The following is a 22,071-nucleotide window of genomic DNA, read 5'->3' as shown; positions in this document are numbered from 1 at the left end:
TGCTACAAGGTAGTGGCGCATCGGGTACCAAGTCGATTTGGCAATCGTAAGATCGATGGGGAGGCAAAGTGTTAGCCTGCTCTTTCTGAAAAACGTCTTGGAATTCTTGGTATTCGGATGGTAGCTGTACAGGGGTGGCAGTTGCAGAGGCTAGACCCATAACTGGATTCCTTGGATAACAGGTTGGTTCACAATCAGGAAAAGTTATCTTCTTTGCTCGCCAGTCTATTCTTGGATTATGTGTTTCTAACCAAGGGATTCCAAGAAGTACTTGAAATGGTGGGGCCTTGATCACATCAAACACGATTGCTTCCCGGTGTCCATCTTGACCCACCAGTGTGATTTCAACAGTGGAATGCGTTACAGGCCCTGAGGCTATTTCGGTTCCATCAACTGTGGTAATTACATCTTGGGTTACTTTTGGACGGAGAGGAAGCTTAATCCTGGAAGCCAATTCATGGTCTATGTAATTTCCAATAGCTCCACTGTCTATGTATGCTTTTATGGCATGCAACTGCTGAGGCTGTTTTGGATTCACTAGCACCATTGGCATGACAAAATGCGAGGTCAAAGAGTTTGTTTTCAAGCTCGGCAAGCAGACCCCTACGCTTGTCGGGCTAGGTTGTTTCCCGAACCAGGTGTCAATAACTCGTTATCAGTGGCTCCAACCACCTTCTTGGGTGGTTTTACTGGACAACTTTGGAGAAAGTGACCGGAAGTCCCACAATACAGACAAAGTTGCATTTGTCGCCTTCTCTCTCGTTCTTTCTGCGTTAATGGTCCTTTAACAGTGCCTATTTGCATCGGTTCGGAAATGTCAGTACTCTTGGAGTTAACGTGGGTCTTGATGGGTACTCTGGTTTCGTACTTGAGCCGATCTGCTTTTCTATTTTGAAGTCTGTGATCAAGTTGAACCACTAAGTCTATGTAGTCTGTGCAGGCCTGGGGTGGATCTACTATCTGAGCTATAACATCTTTAAGCTCTCCGCGCAGGCCTCGATGAAACAAGGTGATCCTTTTATTTTCAGGCCATCCGGTTTCCACAATCAGTCTATTAAAGGTGGCGATATAGGACAAAAGATCCTGATTACCTTGCCGTAAGGATAACAGTTCGTTGTCAAGGGCCTGTCCCTGCGAGTGTCGAGCGAACAATCTTTCCATGCTGGCCTGGAAGCCCTGGAAATCCCGGAGAATGGGATCATCCTGATTTACCAATGGAATAGACCAATCGGCAGCACAGCCACTGAGGTAAGATAGTACAAAGGCTACTTTGGTCTGATCGTTGGGGAAGGCCCCGGGCCTGCATAAAAAGTGTAAACGGCATTGGTTCATAAAAACGGCATATTTCTTGGGATCCCCCGCAAAACGTTCAGGCGGGGCCAAAGGCATGTGTCCAGGTAGATTGATTTGTGCCGGGTTAGTCGAACCCATTGATGTAGAAGTACCCCTGGAATCGGGTAAAGGAGTGTGCCCTGCCTGGCCCTGCAACAACCTTTTGGCCAGATCATCAGTTCTTTCCTTGGATAGGATTAATTCTCTTCTAAGAGCGTTAGTCTCCTGGCGGGCTGAGTGCACTTCTGCCCGTACTTCCCCTAAAAGCTGGGCCAGCTGATCTGTCTCGGAAGTCTCCATAGCGCCCGGGTGGGAAGTTGTGGTAAGGCTTCGCGTTCTGTAACGCTCACCTGATTCCCACGGAGGCGTGGCTCTGAAGATGGACTGGAAGGGCCCCTCTATTCTGGCTTCTCTGGCTCGCAAGAATACCCTCCTTAGGATTTGGAATGGTGAGCTCTCCGTCCTGCTTCAGATGCAGGGGCGCGTTGAAACCCAGTTACATCACTGGATTGAGGGTTGATGGAGTTCAGGTAAGCTTGCTGTTCAGGTAAGGCGCTGTAATAGTTCTGTTCAAAAGTTCAAGCTCTTTAATTATGTCTGTTGTCTTATTGCAGCAAGCGCTAATGCTCATGTCCTTTTCCCCTTAGGGGCCGGGGTTCGGATGCCGGAGAAATGGCGCCGACCCGAAGTGAAGCGTGCCGCTTCAGTGAATGGCAGGTAAGTTCCGGATGAGCGCTCAGGTAATGTCTTTACAAACGCTCAACCATGACTTTGTCTTTTTTCCCCATAGGGGCCGGGGTCCGGAGATGCCAGGAAGCGGCAGGACCCGAAATGCAGAGGGAAATATCCAACAGGTAAGTCTTAAAAGGAAACTGAGCTTTCCTTATTCCTTTTCTCCCTCTCACCTTTGTTCTTGTCTTTTTTCCTCTAGGCACCCGAAAGTAGCTGAATCCAGAAGATCGCTGCTGAAGATGGAAGCGCCTTGCCAAGGTGAGTGAAATGCAGCGCTGCAGCGATCGAAACGAAATGCTTTAAAAAAGATGTCTTCCTTTTCAGGATCGTCGGTGAAGTGACTCCGGAATGCAGATTTAGCAGGTAAGGGCTTTTCTTCACCTAATCTCTGCTTTCTCCCCTTTCTCCCCTTGCAGGTGTTCCAGGGTGCTGGCAGGCGTGGCTGAAGTCAGGATGCAGGAGCAGACACGGTGAGCGTCCAGCTGCTAGGTGCAGAACAACGCGAAGCACGTGTGGCTGATCGGGTGTGGTTTAAATAGCCTTGGAAGAAGTTCCTGGTATGTATCCTTCCCCGACCACACCCAGGTGGTGAAGTAGTCCCACAGGTAAAGTAGTCCCATTCAGGCCTCAAGAGGGCCTGGATGAAGCAGCATGGTCTGCATCAGGTAAGTGTGCACCCAAGCACTTAAACACATATCCTCTCTTATGAGCCTGGCGCCTAAGGCGCCAGGACTGGGAGCCCCTATGAGCCTGGTGCCTAAGGCGCCAGGACTGAGTCCAAAGGGCCCCGACTTGGGCCCGCTGGGACTTCCCAGGGGAAAATGATGTCTGCCTCTGGGGTTGCTGGGCCCGGCCTGGCTCCTTAGAGGCATGCATCATGACATCTCCGGCCAAGGTTGCCAAAACTGTTCTCCTTTCAGAATGTTCTCCTGACAGGCCCACCACTGAAGGTCTCGAGCCACCCTGTCGGGAACCTGAAGAAGATCTGTCATTCTCCCTGAGAATTGTGACCACTGAGTTCTCAGTGCCCACTGGAGAGATCTCATTCTCAGGCGAGCCTCTGGCACAAGGAAAATGCAGGATGCCATGAGGCCTAGCAACCTCAAAAAGTCGAAGGCTAGGAGACGTTGGGCATTTTGAAACTTGGTGACCATCTGTAGAATATCTTGAGCCCTCATCCCTGGGGCGAGGCTTTTCCCAGGGAAGTGTCCAGGATCGCTCCGATGAACTGGAGTCTCTGCGATGGTATCATTTGTGACTTCTTTAAATTGAGGGAGAAGCCCAGTCTGTGAAGCGTGTGGCAAACATAATCTAGCTGGATCTGAGCTTGTTCCGAAGATACAGCTCTGATCAACCAATCGTCCAGGTAGGGGTAGACGTGAATCCCTTCCCTCCTTAGACTTGTAGCCACTACCGACATTAACTTGGTGAAGACCCTCGGGGCGGAGGTCAGCCCAAATGGCAGAACTCGAAATTGATAATGAGAGTTGCCAATTGCGAACCTCAGGTATTTCCTGCTTTTGAGATGGATTGGCACATGGAAATAAGCGTCCTGGAGGTCCAGAGATATCAACCAGTCCTTGAACTGAAGGGCCTGAAGGATCTGAGAGAGAGTTACCATCTTGAATTTGTCTTTCCTGAGGAATTTGTTCAATTCCTGCAAGTCCAAGATGGGTCTCAGTCCTCCGTCTTTCTTTGGTATGAGAAAGTAAGGGGAGTACCAGCCCTTGTTCCTCTCCGCTACAGGTACCGGTTCTATGGCACCTTTCTCTAGCAGGTCTAAAATTTCCTGCAAGAGGAGCGGATCTGGAGCTTTTTGAGAGCTGATCCCCGGTGGATGACTCTGAGGTATGCGTAGGAGAGGCAGGCAGTAACCTTGTGCAACTGTCTCCAATGCCCAAGCATCTGACGTGATAGCCTGCCATTCCGCCAGATGTTGAGTTAACCTGCCTCCTACAGATGTCTTGTGAGGGAAGTCCTCAGAGTGGTTTTGGGGTGGCTGATGCAGATGCCGATGGTAAAGAGGCACCTGCTGTTGCTGGGGCTTTTGAATATCTACCCCATCCACCTCGGGTAGTTCTTCTTTGTCCCCTTTGAGCCGGTCGTCCTCTACCTCTTCCGAATGCGGAGTAGAAGCGAAAAGACTTGCCTCTCTCGCAGAGGTTCCTGTGGGACGAAAAGGTGTCTGACGGATTGCAGCGTCTAGGGATTTTGCTGCTGCCTTTGATGTTTGCAGTTTTTCTAAACTGTCATCCGCCTTTTTCCGAAACAAAGAAGAGCCATCAAATGGCATATTCAAGAGCCTGGCTTTCACATCTGGGGCAAAACCAGACTTTCTCAACCAAGCAAATCTCCTGGTTGTTGTACTTGCCGCCATTGCTCTGCTGATACTGTCAGCCGAGTCAATGCCCGTCTGGAGGGCTTCGCACATAGCGTATTTACCGTCCCTTATGATATTTAGGAACGCCTCCCTTTCTTCTCCCTCCGGGATGCAGTCAGCCGCTGTAGAAGCACACTCCCAAAGTGTATGGCTAAATCTAGCAAGGGTGCAAATAGCATTAATAGATTTTAACGCCATGCTACATGCCGAAAAGACTTTCTTAGCCATAGCATCGTATTTCTTATCGTCCCTGTCCTGTGGGACGGTAGGGTAAGCAGTCTTGATGTCAGTAGAAGATGCTGCCTGTACCACCAGACTTTCTGGGGATGGGTGTTTGGACAAAAACTCCGGGTCTGCAGAAGATACCCTGTATTTAGCAGACAGTTTTTTATTTACTGCCGGGACGACATCTGGGGTTTCCCAGTTCGTCATTATTTTTCTTTGAAGAGCTTTATGAAAAGGTACTACAGGATCCTCCTGTGGACCTTTGTCAAGAATATCCGTGAGGTCATCCTGTTGGAAACCCGGTGAAGGTGTTGACCACCCCATAAATTCTGTAATCCTGGCCATTAAGACTCTATAAGGGGTTTCAGCATGCTCCCCCGGGTCTGGCCTAGCGAACTCCACCTCTGGGGAAGTGTCTAAACCACTTGCCTCATGTAAGGAATCATGGAGTTCCTTTGATCTGCGTTCCTCTGAGGAGAACTCCTCTTGAACTGGGGTTGCAGATCCCTGCAACTCAAATGGCTCTTCTTCATCAGACAGTTCTCCCTCTTCCATAATTGGAGACATTGCTCTCAATTGGTCTGAGCTCACAAAGGGTGTGAAACCCATCTCCAAGGTAGAGGGTGCCAAACTTGTCATAATCGGCCTCAAAAACGTCGATGTCATCGACGCCGATGTCGAAGGCTTCGAAAGTGGCGTCGAAAACAAAGGTGGAGGCCTCGAGGTCTTCGATAGAATCGGAATTCTGCTCGAGGATATCGACAATCTCGACGACATCGAAGACCTGGGAATAGCCACTGGGTGCGCCGCAACCGTGACTTTCCTTGGCGTCGACGCCGGCGTCGAGTCGACAGACCCGTGTGTCGAAGGTCCCTTCGACAACGGCGTCGAAGACACCGACCTCGGCGTCGACGGAACCTTCGTCGACAGCGTCGACGGAACCTTCGAAGAAGGATTCGAGGTCTTTGCTTTACTCGAGGGTTCGTGACGCGCTTGAGAAGCTTCCTTCGCCGGGTGCTGCGACTCGCAGCGTTTTGGACCTTCAGGTCTTTCGACCAGAGCATCGCTCTCCGCAGTCTTCGAGGGGGTCGAGGCCGCTTTCTCGAAGACGCTCATCATATTTTTTCGGAATTCCTCCCATTCAGCCCGGGAACTATGCTTTGTGGGGCAAGGGATTCTCTTAGGTGAAACAGAGGAAGAGAAGGACGAAGAAGGGGATCTTCGGCGTCTCCTTTTCGAGTGCTTTGATCTCGAAGAATGATGGGACCCGCTTCGAGACCTGGAGCGCGAATGGTGACGAGGAGACGAGGAAGAAGAAGCTTTAGAAGTCTTACCTTTTTCCAGCTTTAGCTCCCAAACACCACAGACAGACCCTGTGAGGGTCCGTTATCGACATCTTTTTTCCACAGTCTCGGCATTTTTTAAAACTGGACCGAGGGGTCGTCGGTTCAGACGAGGAAGCCATCGAGTATGGATCGAATATCTCGAGGAAAATGGAATAATATATCTACGAAACTGAGCAACGATATTCCGAGGCACTGAGTATGCGCGGAAAAACAGAACTGAGCAACAGACGCTGCGCGCGGCCTTTATAGGCAGGATGATGTCGACGTCGATACGGCGGCTGTCGAGGGACATCGACTCGGCGGACGTCGACGCGCAGCGCCCTCTAGAGAGAAAACATTTCCGAGGCCAGCAAAACTGGAAAGAGATATCTAAGATAAGGAATACGTCAGAGGACACAATCCCTTCGAAGTTCGCTTTCTAAATTTCTTTGTGGCGAGTATCAGTAAACGTTGCAAAGACCTCTTGGCACTGTGCCAGTGGCACTTAGCATAAAAGCAATCCCTCTGGAGCTGTTCCACTAGAAGACGATGAAAGCAGACCCTCACATTGAGGCCAGGTATCAGACCACTGGGACTAAACCTTGGAAAATATCTGTGTGACAAGCAAGAGCAGGGGGTCTGCAGCCCTTCGATCTCCAGATGATTTTGACTACCCTGGCCAACATGGTCAACAGTGAGAGATACAAGGAGCCGTAGACCAAAACATCTGGAGAGTCACAAGTTGCAGACCACTTGGTTAGAGGAACCCCGGGTATGTAAAATGTCACTGGGGTGGAGTGCCTGTGAAATAAATGTTTATTTTCCTTCTTTTCTGACGAACCTCAATGGGCCTGCATCGCCCTAAAAGAAAGTGTGTTGCACAATATGCAGATTGAGCAGTTATGGCACAAGGCTCTCTAGGCATAATCCCTGTGTCAGACCGAGGAGACTGCCAGCAAGTGTGGCATTGCTGGAATTCCAGTGATTTTAGCATTTAAAAGATGCTGGCACCTAGGGAAAGGAAAAAACGTACAATGAACAAAGAAGGACCTAGTCCCTTTAAAGGCAGAGGAAAGGATTGGGTCAATGTCCTGGGCACATGAAGGGGAGGAGCTGGGCACAGTTGTGGCCATGCATACAGCCCAGCCAGATGTATTCCGGAAAAAAACAATTTGATGGGTACATTGCTTTCGTCCCAACCTCTTTGAAGACAAAGTCCCCTCGTTAACAGCAGGAAGAGGATGGGATGTGGGAACCGGATGGCTATAAAGGCTAAACAGAGTTAGATAGAGAGATAGAAAAGGAATGGGGAACAAAGATAGGGCAATGCACAGAAGCAAAAAGGGAGAACAGGTGTACCTTGCTGTCCTTAAAGAGTGTCAGTAGCACTGCATATCCTCCGGAGCGCTTCTGAGGAACATATTCACGCGTCTTCTTTGTTTGTGTAGTTTTCTTTTTCTAAAAATGAACACAAAAAACACAATGGTCAACATATTCTCAGAGATGCAAAAATATGACTTGCTCAGTTTCTCTCACCCCATTCTCTCAACCCTTCACTACTGGTCAGGATATCCTGCCCTTAGCTGGCTAAAGTGTCAAGATATGACAGTTTTGACTGTGTGGAGAATCCTGCGGATCCCCCACTAAAACCCTGCCTTAAGTCTCCTCTCCAGGGGCCAGTAGAGGGCAGACGCTTTCCGATTCCAATTCTGGGGGTGGTGTACTGCGGGATGATCACCTTGGTGGAGACAAGGCCAAGGCAGTGGGGTGACTTGCAGGATGAGAGACTGTACTTTTCATGAGGGAAGAATTTGTTTATCCCAAATTTAGAGAAGGAATTTGCTTATTGCCATTTTGATACATCTCAGCCTCATATTAAGGGTAAAAAGGTAAAATCTAGAGAAGTACTTCAATCTAGCGTTGAACCTAAAGAAGCTATCTTGCATACTCCTAAAAATCCATATCCTCCACAATGCCAAAGGTTTGCCAACAGGAGCGGCAAACCTGTGACTTTCTGCCCCATCTGTCTCTAAAAAGGTTGCACATTTTAACTCCTATTATAATAACATCAAGGGAGGGAAATCTCTACTTAATCCTTTAAAAGATTAAGTGAAATTTAAACTTTCTACAATGGACTGCATGCCCCAGAATCCCTCAGGTACTGTGAAGAGAGCTAAAGGGACATGCAGGAGCTCAGGTTTGGCCGTGTCAGGCAATTAGTTCAAAGGGCCTGTACCTGACACCTATTAACCCACCTGAGGGGTATAAAAGGCTGCTGCAGGGAGGAGCAGTAGAAAGAAGCCAGAGTAAGAGCTGGAAGGTCGGCAGTTGCAGAAGAAGCAGACTACAAGGCTGGCAGTTCACAAGGAAGTGTGATCACAGAAGGGACGCCGGAGCAGAGGAAGGACAGATTTCACCTGCAAGCTCTGAGTTGGTCCTGTGCTCACAAACCCTGTTTGGCTGTGGCAGCATTGGAAGAAACAGGCAGTCTTTACAAGTGCTGAAGTCGTGCATCCATCCAAGACCCTGCAGAAGCAAGCCGAGGGAAACTGTAGAGTAGAAGTCTCTCCTTTGATGAGGCCGGATTAGAGACACCCATGCAGCAGAGGGATGTGGGTCCCCAAGAGTGCCTGCAGCAGTAGTAGTAGTTGAAGAAACCAAGCCGAGAAGCAGAAGGCGGCACAGTCGCAGTGATTGGGGAGTCGAGAAGAAAAGCTCTGTACTCCGAATCAACCTAAATACCTTGCCGGTAACAGTAGCCAGCTTTATTGTCACTTTCGTGCATATTCAAGGGAGATTAATTTGTTCGTAGAAGTGAGAAGTCATATTAACCAGGGAAATGTAACACGCAATGAAATGATCAAAGCTGAAACACCCACGTGTCGTCAACACCTTTATCTTTTCCCTTTGTTGAATATAACTCGGTGCCTACCGGTCACGTGCCTCTTGTGAACACAGAGAACGCTGCCGGTAAACCTACTGAATCTTAATTGACTCTCCCGAAACGTTACAATCGCAGTTATAACATCTGAAGTTGCGCAGGATACATTGTTTTCCGGAGTACCTTGGAGGCTAGAAAACTGACCAAAAGTTGGGAAAGCGCAGCTTTTGAAGTGGAAGTTGAAAGTTAAAACGAAGTTGCATGTGCGGGAGGATAGCTCAGCGGCAACATGCTCGCCTTGGAAGCAAGACGACATGAAGCAACACGGGTTCGATCCCCGGGTCCGCGCTTAGAAACCTCTAAGACAAAAAAAAAAAATGATGCAACTAGAAAGCAAACCATTCCTGTAACAGCGCGCCTTGATGCCTATGGGCTGTGTGAGCGCTTTACAAATATAAATACATTTTTAAAAATTAAAAAAAATAATTTTGTTTGTATTAGAAAACAGACTGGTTATAACATCCCAAACAAGCATAAGTTATAGAAGTGGTGGAAGCTGAACAGCGAACAAGTATTGCCCAAACATGTGTATAGGCGTGTTATAAATGCCATATCATAAGCCAATAGACTCAACCCTATTACAGCATATCCAGCTCATTTAAGAACTCAACACTGTTATTTAAGAGTTGTTGAAGCTGTGTTACCTCCGAGAAGTGGCATTGAAGGTGGGGAAAAGGAGCTGGGTACTTGTTCAAAATAACAGTGGCTGGTAGCTACAAGGCAGAAGGAAAGGCAAAGAGGCTGCCCTCTCACCACACAAGAGAGAATAGTGCCTGGCCAACCTGTGGAGGTGGAAGAAAGTCTTGTTGAAGTTGCCTAAATATTTTCAAGTTGTAGTAGTAGCAGTATGTGTGGTTGGTAGCTACAAGGTGGAAGGAAAGGCAAAGAGGCTGCCTTCTCGTACCACACTCTAAGAAGTCTTTTGGAAGTTGCATAACCCTATAAATTGCAGTTGCAGCAGCAGAACTGTGGTCACCAATACAAATGTCACAACTGTAGTAGTTGAATGTAGCAGAAGCAAAAGTCAACTGTGGGGCAAGGGAGTCTGCTCGCACAGTTTCATTAAGGGAGTTGCTGGAGAGAAAGCAAACTTTAAGCAGAAGCATCCTGACAAAGGTGCATATGATAGACACTGCAGAAGTTGCAAGTAGAAGAGTTGCTAAGCAGAAGTGCCACTTTTGTATTCAACTTTGTTCATTCTTTCCTGGAAGGAGGCTATCCAGGAGTCCCATTGGTGCTGTTGATTTCTTTGTGAAACTTGGAAAGGGGAATCTTTTCATCAAGCGAAGAACAACTGTTACCAGTGGATTTTTATTTGTGTGAACCTTTATTTCTTTGGAACTTTATAAGACTTTTTTCTTTTCCTTTGAATAATTGACTTTGGGACATTCCTGGGGGAGCAAGATCAGTCCAGGACAAGTAGAGGTCAACCAAGACACTGGCTGTATGGGTAACCTTTAATTTATGTTGTTTTCATGTTTCTTTAAATGTTTATGCTATTTAGTGTGAGGATTAGTATTGTGAATGCAAGGAGGTGCTCCCTTAGATCTTAGACTTGGTACGTAATCCCCTGGTATAGTAGGTTTAGTTAGGGTTTGTTTATTTTGGTTTAAAATAAAATATTGAACCTTGAGAAAAATAAACAAAGTATTGAGCCTCGCATTGCTGCCCCTCAGATATGCACCATGCATGTGTGCGTCCATCCACAAGCTATTTCTACTATTACTACCTGTGCTGCTACAACCTGCACTCTCGGTTTTACATGTTTTTCGACACCATTCTGCTGAGGCAATTATAGTACAATATATGCTTTTTGTGAATGGCACTGTGGATGTTGGGTAGGAGCAACAGCAAGGCGTTAGAGATCCTAAATCAACAATGAGGTAATTTTCAACAACATCTCTTCCGCCATATTATCCTTCCTTACCAACTGTTTGGGACCAAACTACTAAATATTTAAAATGCATTGGTGGAGGAGACAATATTAGTTTTAGGCAAACAGGTTACAAAACATTTCCCCCAAAGTATGCATTTTTTTTAGAAGCTGTGTCCAATGTGTAATAGGTGTAACCAAAATAGATGCTTTAAACATTAGAAAGATAGGAATACCCCTTTGGTAGGCCACCTATGCTGCTTTGGCCTGGTACAGTGAGACAAAAGTCCTGGTGGACCCCCCACTCCTCTAATGTCGTAGGTCTTAGAACTGCATTATAAGCTTGATAAAGATCACTAGAGGTGTCGAAGAGCAGAACTGACTGTCTAAAATGTTATGTTCACTCAACATAAAACCTTAAAGCTCTAACCGCATTCAGACTGTGGCGAGTTTGATCAACAGCTGAAGAGTGAGGGCGGTGATGGAATACATGGAGATTTCCTGGTTTAAATGCAAAACAGAAAATACAGTGGGTAGGAAAGGAAGGCACCATTTGTAATTTGTAAGACTGGCATTTACAACAATTCTTCTGGCCGAATTAATGGCCACCAGAAGGCAGGCATCCAGGTAAAATGCCAACGTCTCAAGAAGTCATAGGTTCAAATGGCTTGTGCATTAGCAAAGCCAAAACCAGGATCAAATTCTCCTTGGGGGTAGGTTGCCTGAGCGGGTGGAGGCCTAACAAACCCCCAAAACTGCATCAAATAGCTCCCACAGATAGTAGTAGGTTACATCCTACCTGTTGAGGTAGCAGGTAGTGCTTGCATGTGTCTACCAGAACCACAGTGGACTAGGGCTGGGACTAAAGATACATCTATAAAATACTTTCTATAGAGCCCAATGACAAAAACAAAATAGCAGCCATTTGCGCCTAAACTGTTTCCATGTGGAGTCACACTTTAAGGCCGACATCAAGATGTTAGTTTCATCCAAAAACAATTCAAGTAAGTGAAAGCAATCTCTTCAGGCACCAAGTTTAGAAGCTCTGCAATTGGTTGAATGGGTGAACAATCATTTCTTTTTGGACTAGAAGATCTGCTGTCTGAGGAAGCATTGGCAGACCAAAGACTCAATGCTTGGCGATCCAATTAAACAAGCATACTTGGCAAGAATTGAGAAATCTCGACAAGCGTGGCTTAAGTGCCTGAATTACAACCCTTTCATGGATTAACGGGAGAGGAGTAAAGACAGTGTCTGACTTGTAGAAACAATCAAGGAGAGACTTCAAAGTGGTTTTCTCCCATTCTCATCTAGTATGCATATAAGAGCACAGGGCATTTTACTGTGTGGTGAACAGACCACTTGAATATTTGGAAAGCGTTTCCCTTTTTGCTGCTTTCAACCCCCATTCAGTGGGGCCCTGAATATATTTGCTGGATGTTTTACTGTTCCTGGCTTTTTGGGTACATGACGCCCTTCAACATTACCACTAAGTTATTTCTTTGGACACAAAAAAAAAACAGTCCCTCTGGCACTTAGAGCAGGTTGGCCCTGTCCACCATTTTGATTTTTGGGTAATACTGCTACTTCCTATAGATAGTAGTACCTGAGGAGGGTGTTGTCCCCCACTTATTTTGCCCTAGATGTGTTTTCTCAGTGAAGCATTGTACTAAAAGAAAGGCTGGAGGCCTTTTTTTTAAATGGTACACTACTGTGCATCTATATGGCGTGTAAGGAACTCATGGTGGCAACAGTAAAGGCAGACACAAGTGATCACAGTTCAAAAGATGTTTATTAAACTGTATGCAGGTTACAAAAATGCCTAATCTAAAACTAAATCGAAGATGGGAGCAAGGTACGACCATCAAATAATAATAAGGCAGTGCTAGTGTCATCTTGTCAAATAAAAAGGGCCTATACTAAAGAAATACTATTGCCAATCCCTACAACTAAGTTACAAAATAGGGTGGGATAATGTTCAAGAAAAAAAAAGAAGTGTTCATCAAATGATAAGTCAGGATGGTATGGCTGGTTGTCCCTTCCCCACGTTTTAGAACGGGACAAGGCAGGACCTTTGAGCACTAAAGCAAAGGATGCGTTTCCCCTTCATCGCTGACAGAGGGGAAGCAACTGACCATATTCAAACAGCGATCATGTCAAGTGGAACAATTCAAATTAATACATGAGGATAGAGCAGACTACAATGGAAAATAACCCAGAAAAAGGACCCAACAGATCAAATCAACAAGGAGATTTTTTTTTAATTATTTTATTATTATTTCACAAATAGATAAAAATGCATATTAAATCTGCATAGGCCCATATCAAATATTAGCTCATTATGATAAGAGTAAAGTGCATCACAATTAAAGTGCTAGTCATACCCTTGAAGGGGACCACCTGAGCAGTCTGCACCGCACACGCACGACGTAAACACCTGAACCCCAGATGAGTGAAGGGTATCACTCAAGAGGGGGCCGGTGCTCTCAAGCGTGTCTGCGGGATACTAACAGATCTTAATACATTCAAACAAATTGGAATTGCACAGATAATGAAAATGTGGTGCAGTTCGTCGACTACACGAACGTAGGGACTGCAGAATAAACTGGAGACAAACTAACAATGATTTTATATTTGTAGTTTTGACGGGATGGAGCATCTAGCTGTGCTTCAGTTGATGCCAGTCTTCTTCAGGACGGCGCACTCCCTTGATGTTGCACGCCACATGATGTGGATAAATTCAATTATGCGAAATTCTAAAACCAACAATAAGTAAGTGAATCCAAGACAATTGGTCAATCCTAAAGAAAAATATAAAAAAGAAGAGACAAAGAACATCAAGTTAAAAAATGATCTGAGGGGAACTATACTGGGAACATAATCCGTAATCAAAGTTCTGAAAAGCCTCAAGGCAAAACCGGGAGAACTGATAAAAATACCATTTTGTAGACCAGGCAGACTGGTACCAACATCATGTAGATTAATCCAGTGATGTGTTAACCATACAACGTACAGATCACAATGGATGAGTCTGTAAAAGCAAAGCACAAGAACATCTAGTGAAAATGGGAAAAAAGAATCCCTAAATCCCAATTGTGAAGCAAGAAGGCTGCCAATTCTCGGGGGTGCAACGCCAGTCACTTCCCAAGAGGCAAGAATGTGAACTCCAACTCACCTGTTTAGGATGGCTGGAGAGAAGAAAAGGAGCCCTGAATTAATTAAGGCGAAGACGTAAAGGCGGAACAAATTATGTTGTTAGCCATGTTTCATTGCCATAGTCGTCATGTTGCTTGGATATCAGACGCTAAACGCCCATATGAAAAAGAGGGAGAAAGGAAACGAGGCTTGTTTTAAGTGTGTCAATACTCCGCTGAATAACAATGACTTCAAAGGCATTGCTAATTTAGACAAAATGACATGAAGCTGTTGGCGGAAAAGACTGCCTCATTTATATCAATGCTAAACAATCAGCCCTCGGTTTGTCAAAACTGGACCTACGGGGGAATTCTGCGGCTCTGTCTGATATGCAGTGTATTAATGAGCCAGTTAGTCGCCAGTGTCTAGGTGGTATATTTGATCAAAAAGGTCAAATTAGCACATGCGCAACGACTGGCTAGCGCATCAAGGAGGCGTTAGTGCCGCAATAGTTTGCGCTATGATGCCTGAGCATAGATACTTTTAACTGCAGACAACAGTATCATCAGTTCGCACAGAGTCACAGCGGAGCCGCATTGCAGAGCTGCTTCCCCCAACGAGCATAGCATTTAGTCAAATGATGTACTCATTTAAAGTACAAAAGTTACCCATGCGAACATAATGGGCGCTTATCTTTCAAAAGAATACACGGCCAGTGCCTCGCCTACCTTGCGTCTTGGAATCCTCCGTTTGGAATCACATCGAGATGCACGAAGTCTGTGCATGAACCTACGTGTAATGCATTTATACAATACACCAAGTCAGACGTATTGCGTGCGCCGCCCGCCATCAAGGATAGAGCGTTAACACTAGCTACTGCTAGAGGTATTGTACTCTAGTGAATATAAAGCCGTGCCCACTATATGCACAGTGTCTGACGTATGCAAGGGGCCAGCATATGACCAATGGCAATGGCACTCTTATCTTGAATTAAAAGTGAGTTCCACAATAGGGTAAACGCTGCCTACAATGCGGCCATTAGTAATATCAACAGAAAAGTATAGGGTCAACGCACCAAAAATAAAATAAAGATGATATTCTGGTCGTCGAATAAGGAAGTAATCATACGGAAGGGCCCATAATATACAATGTGGACCGCTGATATATCAGAAGAACAAGCTACAAAGATGAACGTACCTAATAATGCATGTTTCTCTGTAATGGACCGCAGTGGATCTCAAGCGGCGCGTGTTAGTATAGAAAAGGGCAGCCCCCAAGATCTAGACAGCAAGGAGAATCGAAAGTTATCAATAAAGATGAATGCCATCCCAAATAGACAGAGTGGGTAAACAACCCCAAAAGGAGCCAAAAGAGGCCAACTGAGTCCATGGTCCGATGCGGTATATAAACAATGCATCAAGGGTCAATCATATAGTAGAATACAGCGCACTGGTACTCAGAAATCCAATGGCCATTCTTCTTGGACATTCAAGCCAACCAAATGGCTCTGTGTATTATAGATCCACCAATGTTCTCGGGTGGAGAGTCTATTGGCAGTGGAATACATGCCTGCGCCTCTCAAGTTCCAAGGCCCACCACTGGAAATCGTCACAACTATGATTGTGTTCAACAAAACTGGAAACAAGAGGGGAAGTGACATTTTTTGTTCTAATTCTGGACTTGTGTTCGGTAATCCTAAATTTAACCGATGTATGTCATATTGCACAGACAAGTCACAGCATATATCACATTATTGGAGTTGCATGTAGTGTGGTCCCTAATGTTCCAGAGCTTGTTGTTAATTGTAACCGTGCTACTGGCCGTAGTTGACCCACATTCGCAACAGTAGCCGCATGGAAAGTGGGCACAAATCTTGTTCATCCCCCAGAGTACAGAGATGGTCGTTGGTCCTTTTTTGTCCTGGGTCCTATCGGCTTGGGATAGTCCGTTCTTAAGATTCTTACCCTTCTTGAATGCATACATCAGGGGTTCCAGATTGGAATTGTTTAGTTGTAACAGAGGTCAGTGTTTACTGATCGCATTTTTGATAGCCGAGTGGTGGGTGCTGTAAGTCATAGCGCAAACAATGCGTGTCTTTCCTGTACTGTCACGAGTATTCTTAGACAACAGCACATTGCGATGTTGATTGCGTGCCTCTTGCGGGACTGTCTCAACACATGAGGGGGGGATAGCCTCTGTAGGACAATCTTTTCTCTATAATATCGGCTGAACCGAAAAGTCTTGTTTGTCTGTACAATTCCGTCTTGCCCTTAGAAATTGGCCATAGGGAATGCTGACCCTTAGGGATTGAGGGTGAAAGCTTTCTAAATGAAGAATAGTGTTTCCATCTGTCACTTTGTGATACAAATCCACCGGGATGGACCCATCTTTAACCTTCAAAAGGAGGTCTAGGAAAGGTATAGACGTATTATCTTCAGACATAGTAAATCGTAGGTGTTCATTTAAAGTATTAATCCATGTCAAAAAGTTTTCATGATCACCGTTGGTTTTATCCCAAATGATGTGATCGTCTATATACCTTTTATAGAACACAATAGATTGAAGGAAAGGGTTGAACTCATGAGAAATGGAGACCTTCTCGAATGCCCACATTAACAGAGTGGCATGGTACGGGGCAAATGTTGCGCCCATTGCGGTGCCCTTGATTTGCAAAAAGAAATCTTCTTTGAACAGGAAGTAATTTTTGGTCAAAGCTATTTCTAAAAGGTCAATGAGAAACTCAATTGAGGGTCACTTCTCAAGTCCAAGAAGAATTTGATTATGGGCAAAGACTCCAACTGTGGAATGTTGGAGTACAAAGACTTCACATCCAAAGTAATGATTAGATTGGTGGAAGGATCGAAAGGTAGACCTTCCAAATGCAAAATTGCACCTGTGGTATCAGCCAGGTAAGTTGCTGCGTCGGCCACCAGCGGTTTAAGAAAGAAATCTAGGTACTTGCCTAGTGACTCCAAAATAGAGCCACACAGAGAGACAATAGGTCTTCCAGGAGGATTAAGGCTATTTTTGTGTACCTTGAGGAGGATGTACATGAGCGGAAACCTAGTCCCTTTGATGGTAAGAAACTGGAATTCTTTATCACTCAATATACCGGTATCGTGTGCCCGGGTGGCAAGGGATAGAATCTGTTTTCTATTGCTGTCCGTGGGGTCACCTCTGAGCCTGAGGTAGAAGGAGGAATTGTCTAATTGTCACATCACCTCAGTGTCGTAATAGGTAGAGTCACAGACAACTACACCTCCACCTTTATCGGCTTGTTGAATGATTATCGAGGTGTCTCTCTTAAGGTTTTGGAGGCACTCCCATTCCTTCTTTGAAAAATATGACCTGTTGTGTTTGGGATCAACCGGAGATGAAAAAATGGAATGGAAATCTCTTAAAACGGCCCGCTCAAATGTGATGGTTTCATTAGAGGCCATTTGGATAGTGGGAGTAAAAGACGACTTGGGTCTAAAAGGTGTATTATTGTCTTTGTCTAAATGAGTAGTGATAGTCCCAAAGTAGTCTCTAAGACGGACCTTATGGAAAAAAATTCCAACGTTCCATTTCCAAATCCATTTTACTAGGGTTTCTCATAGGAATAAATGAGAAACCTTTCTTCAGAATATCGGTCTCTTCTCAGGTCAGTATTCTTTTAGAGATCTTATATACCGCTGATGGTGTTTGTCGCCGGTAGGCTGTCCTCCTGGTCTCTAATATGTTTTCTATAGGAGGGGGCCCTAGGTCTGAGGGTGGAAAAGGAAGGTTGGGTTAAAGTTTTGAAGAATCAGCGAATATTTAGTTGTCTGGACTGACCTGGAACAAAACCGTATCGGACGGGGTGGACGTATACGTATTAAGTGTATTGTTCATTTTTGGTCTTATCGTACATTAGCACATTAAAATGCAACAAGACAACAGTATTCATAAACTAATATATAATCCAAAACAGAACACCCCCCATCAGCCCTTCTAACATGTATATATAATTGAATTAAACATTTTTTTTTTAAAACAACGTATCTTTCGGGTTTCTGACTCTTCCAATTGCATATCATTTGAAGTCCGATTCAAGGAAAACACAAAATTTCATCCAGTGTGCTGCCCTCTTTCCGTATTCTCATAGCCACTATCTAAATGTTGCAAAGTGAGTACATTTCCCGTAACTACATGTCTTTAGTTGGAAAGACGACTTCCAATTTCACAATATGATCCTTCTTGCGACCATTGAAGCCCTCTACTTCCAAGTTACTTGATAAGGCAAGTCCTCCAGGTCCGTCTCCTCTCCTAGAAACAAAGTTTCAAAGTTCTATTCTCTGTCCACTCCCAGGACTGTATTCATTATCCTTGCTACATCAGTCCAAAATCTTCTTACTTTGTAACAATCTCAAATAATGATGGCAAAATCCCCAACAGGCGTCTGACTGGCTCAAACCCAGCTTGCACATCTTCTCAGGAGTCCAAAAAACCCTGTTCATCAACTTCACTTGACATGTTCTTTTGCCTATATTTATTGACAAGCAAGGAATATTTCTGCAAAGCGCATCCCACCTCGTCTCCGTCAGCTCCTCCTGAAGGTGCTCTGTCCATGTTTCTCGAAGCTTTGTGTTCCCCATCACACCAGTACTCATAAGCTTGTACATGGCCGATGCCATGTGTTCCTGATCTCCCAAATGAATAATATAATCCACTAGACCAGGTTTTAAACGTTGTCACCACAGGCATACCTAACCTTGAAGTCACGAAATGAGAGCCACGACCCCTCTTCAAAACGGTCTGTGATGATCTTCACTCCACCCAAATACTAATTTGGGCAGAATATGAGTTTGTTGTTAAGTTATATCAAAATATTGATGCAGAAACCATCCCATTCAGACACATGTTCAGGAACCTTGCTACGTTTCTCCAGCAGGGCCGCAAGAATTCAGTCATTATGGACTTCTCACTCCAACCTTTACTTGTGGTGGTTAGTAAACCGAAGGTTCTAATGGACCCACCATGCTCGCCTCTGCAATAGACCATTCATCAAACAGTTCCCTCAATGACTTGACATAAATGCCAAATGGTATCTACCAAAGTTTGGAACACTCAGACCACCCCTTTCACACTGTAGCTGCAGTTTCTAAAGTTTAGGTCTGAATGGTCTGTGTTATCATAGAAAGTTCTGAAACATGCTGTCAATATATCCCATCATGAACTTACATGTCGGAGGTGGGACCATACTCCTATAAAATCGAGGTGTTGCAGTCATTTTCAGTGCGTTCACCTTAACTTCAAACAATATTTTGAGAGCATCCCAGCGCTGGATGTCCGCCTACAATGTTTCCACTGCCATTTTCAGATTAACTTCCATCATTTGACTCATTTCACTGGTCAGCCAGATCCCAGATATTTCATTTTTAGGGCACACCACTTGAAACCAAGGCCAGTTAGAAATGTGCTGTTGCAAGAATGAGAACATGGTAAAGCCTCAAACTTCAGTCCGTTTATTTTATAATTTGAAACCCTGACAACTCCTCAATCTTAACCGTGTCTGTTCCAGCACTGATGGACAAGTCCTGCAATACCAAGAAGAGATCATCTGCATATAACCAGAGTTTCTGCGTCACTCCATAAAAACGTATTCCAGTTATTCTTTCTTCCGATCTAATGCCATCAGTATCAGGTAATATTATCCCCACCAAAAATATTGCTGTATATATGGTCGTTGGGAACGGCCATGCGAGCAGGGTTTGCGGGGGTGTCCCCCACAGGTACCATGCCTTAATATCGCCACAAAAATATGGCAATATTTGTGGTTGGCAATATTTTTGCAGGGATATTAACACATGGATCCATGCCAGCTACCAGTGGCCCTAAAGACAGGAAAAAGAGCATTGGCGATAGCGGGCAGCCTTGGTGAGTTCGATGTAGGTCGAATTTTGTTGGCACAGTACCGTTGGTTAAAACTTCTGCCGTTGGAGCATCATATAACAATTTCATCCAACTCATAATTTGGACCAAAGTTCATGCTCTCTAATGTTTGTAACAAAAATTCCCAACGGACTCTTGAAGGCTTCCAACGATAGAACCGCAGCTCCTACCTCCAGCTTGCTGGACTCAGACAATGTCAACAGTAATCGGCTAATTTGTCGTCAATATTCTCCCCTTCAAAATTCCTGCCTGGTCACGGTGCACCAACATTTACAAGATATCCTCTAATCTTCTAGCCAATGCTTTAGAAAGGATTTTACAATCCACATTTATCAAACTTATTGGCCTGTAGCTTCCAGGATCCAGCAGCGACTTCTCTGGTTTAAGAATGACTGAGAGTGTAGCATGTCTAAGGGAGAGAGAGAGCCTGCCTTTGTACCTGCAAAGTGCATGAGTGGATTTCAGTAAGGTAATACCCCCTCAGAAATTGCCCTATAGATCTCAACAGGCAACCCATCTGGGCCAGGATACTTCCCAAAGTTCAGCGCATACATAGCCCTTAATCAGGGTAGGCATGGTATCACAAGTATGACACTGCCACAATGGGTACAATTTGTAAAACCTTTATTGAAATTGCTGGGGCTGGAGAAACTCCCACTTTGCCCTATAACTAAAATGGGAGTAGTCTCAACCATCAAATAATAAATAACGCAGTCCTATTGGAGTCAGTCAAATCAAAATGGCCTACGCTAACAAAAACAAATGCATGCCCTATTTCTTGTACAAAAAAGGAGAAATGTATGCAATAGGAACAATCAGTGTTCAAATGAATAAATGTGGTTGAACCAGCTCTCCTCCCAAAGTTAGACCTGATGGAGTAAGGCAGTCCCTGTAGACAGGATGACACACTCTGGCTCTGTTTCCATCACAATACACAGTTCAAAACAGTGGATAGTTGCCCGCCTGGCCTTCCACGTTAAAGTCTCTTTTCCTGTCTTCCAAAATAATGTTTCAACCAAAACGTTAACAAAGATCACCCTGTGTCTGGCTCAGACCTTTCACCACACAGTTCACGTAGGTGGCCCTCTGGCGAGCTCAAACCTCTCACGATAAAGTTCAACACAAACTTGCAAGGGGACTCCCTTTACCAAGCTCATTATACTTCGGGTCTCCCTCAGTTGGGCTCAGACCACTTTCGGATATCGAAGACTTTCGGATGTGTGTGGCTTTCTTTACAGATCAGTGCAGGACCTCTTTGACTCAAAAGTTCACAGTTTAACTTTCACTCTTCCCTTCTCTAGGAATTAATCTTCTTTATTTCACTTTTGCTGTTCATTCGCTTTAAACAAAGTACCTTCCACAGAGACTTTCGAGGGGGCTACTTCCTTTCGCGGGACCACTCTGTTAATTAGTATCGCTAATTTCGCAGCTATCCTTTACATCAAAGTTCACGGTCAGGTCTGCCTTTCTTCACGTCTCATCCACACACGTGCAGCCTTCACTTGTAATATAATGTTTCTATTTCAAACTTTAACACACACCGGTCTCTCAGGTTGCTTGCCAATTCACTGGCTGTGCGCGTCTCTTTCTGGGTTTTGCGATTTCTAATTCACGATTCAGGGTTAGTAGCACAGGCTTGGCCTCGCCAACTCTGCCATTCACCCTTGAGGGTCTCTGGCATCCTTGAAACACAACGCAGTCTTCGCTTGTGAGATCTGGCCTTCTCCACATGCCTTTCGCGGCCTGTCGGAGGCAACGACCTCCAGTAAGGAACCTGCAGCTCTCGTTTCTTGGTCCGTGGCTCTGCTCCAGTAGGTTTGCCTTCGTCCTGGAAGCCCTGCTCGTACTTGTGTTCCGCGTTGCTCAGTGTGTCGCTTTAGGTGTTGCCTTTTATCCGTGTGAGGAGAGCTAATTGGTATTGGGTGTCTGCACTTGAAGTCAAGTGCCTGACTTTGCCGGACCCGATTAATGGGACATGTCTAGTACAATGTATGAGTGTTAGTCTTGTTACTCAGTCACCCTCTTCCTCGGCTCTGTGTTTGTGCAAAAAGGGGGAAGTGGGGGGGAAGTTGGGACCTCTGAGTATCCTAAAAAATAGTATGGGGTAGATGAACAAAAAAGGTGGAAATGCTGAGTGCCCCCATCAGCTGCCTCACCCCCTACTCCTCGAAAACCCCTCACCCAGGTGATCCTCCCACAATGGTCTACACCCAGG

The 22,071-nt window shown here is 45.2% G+C and overlaps 1 protein-coding gene across 6 annotated transcripts in view; it reads right to left on the bottom strand.

Annotated features, from left to right (window-relative positions):
* Positions 1-22,071, bottom strand: part of MUS81 (MUS81 structure-specific endonuclease subunit) — a 1,262,762-nt gene that overhangs the window by 756,624 nt on the left and 484,067 nt on the right. For all 6 annotated transcript variants that reach the window (XM_069645007.1, XM_069645006.1, XM_069645008.1 and 3 more), the window contains one exon: positions 7,354-7,452. In XM_069645007.1, coding sequence (XP_069501108.1) covers positions 7,354-7,452 — 99 coding nt within the window. The remainder of the gene's footprint in view (positions 1-7,353; positions 7,453-22,071) is intronic.

The sequence above is a fragment of the Ambystoma mexicanum genome, chromosome 2p (genome assembly GCF_040938575.1).
Source record: "Ambystoma mexicanum isolate Mex_15411 chromosome 2p, UKY_AmexF1_1, whole genome shotgun sequence".
Taxonomy (NCBI): Eukaryota; Metazoa; Chordata; class Amphibia; order Caudata; family Ambystomatidae; genus Ambystoma; species Ambystoma mexicanum.
This window is presented reverse-complemented; position numbering and strand designations above follow the sequence as displayed.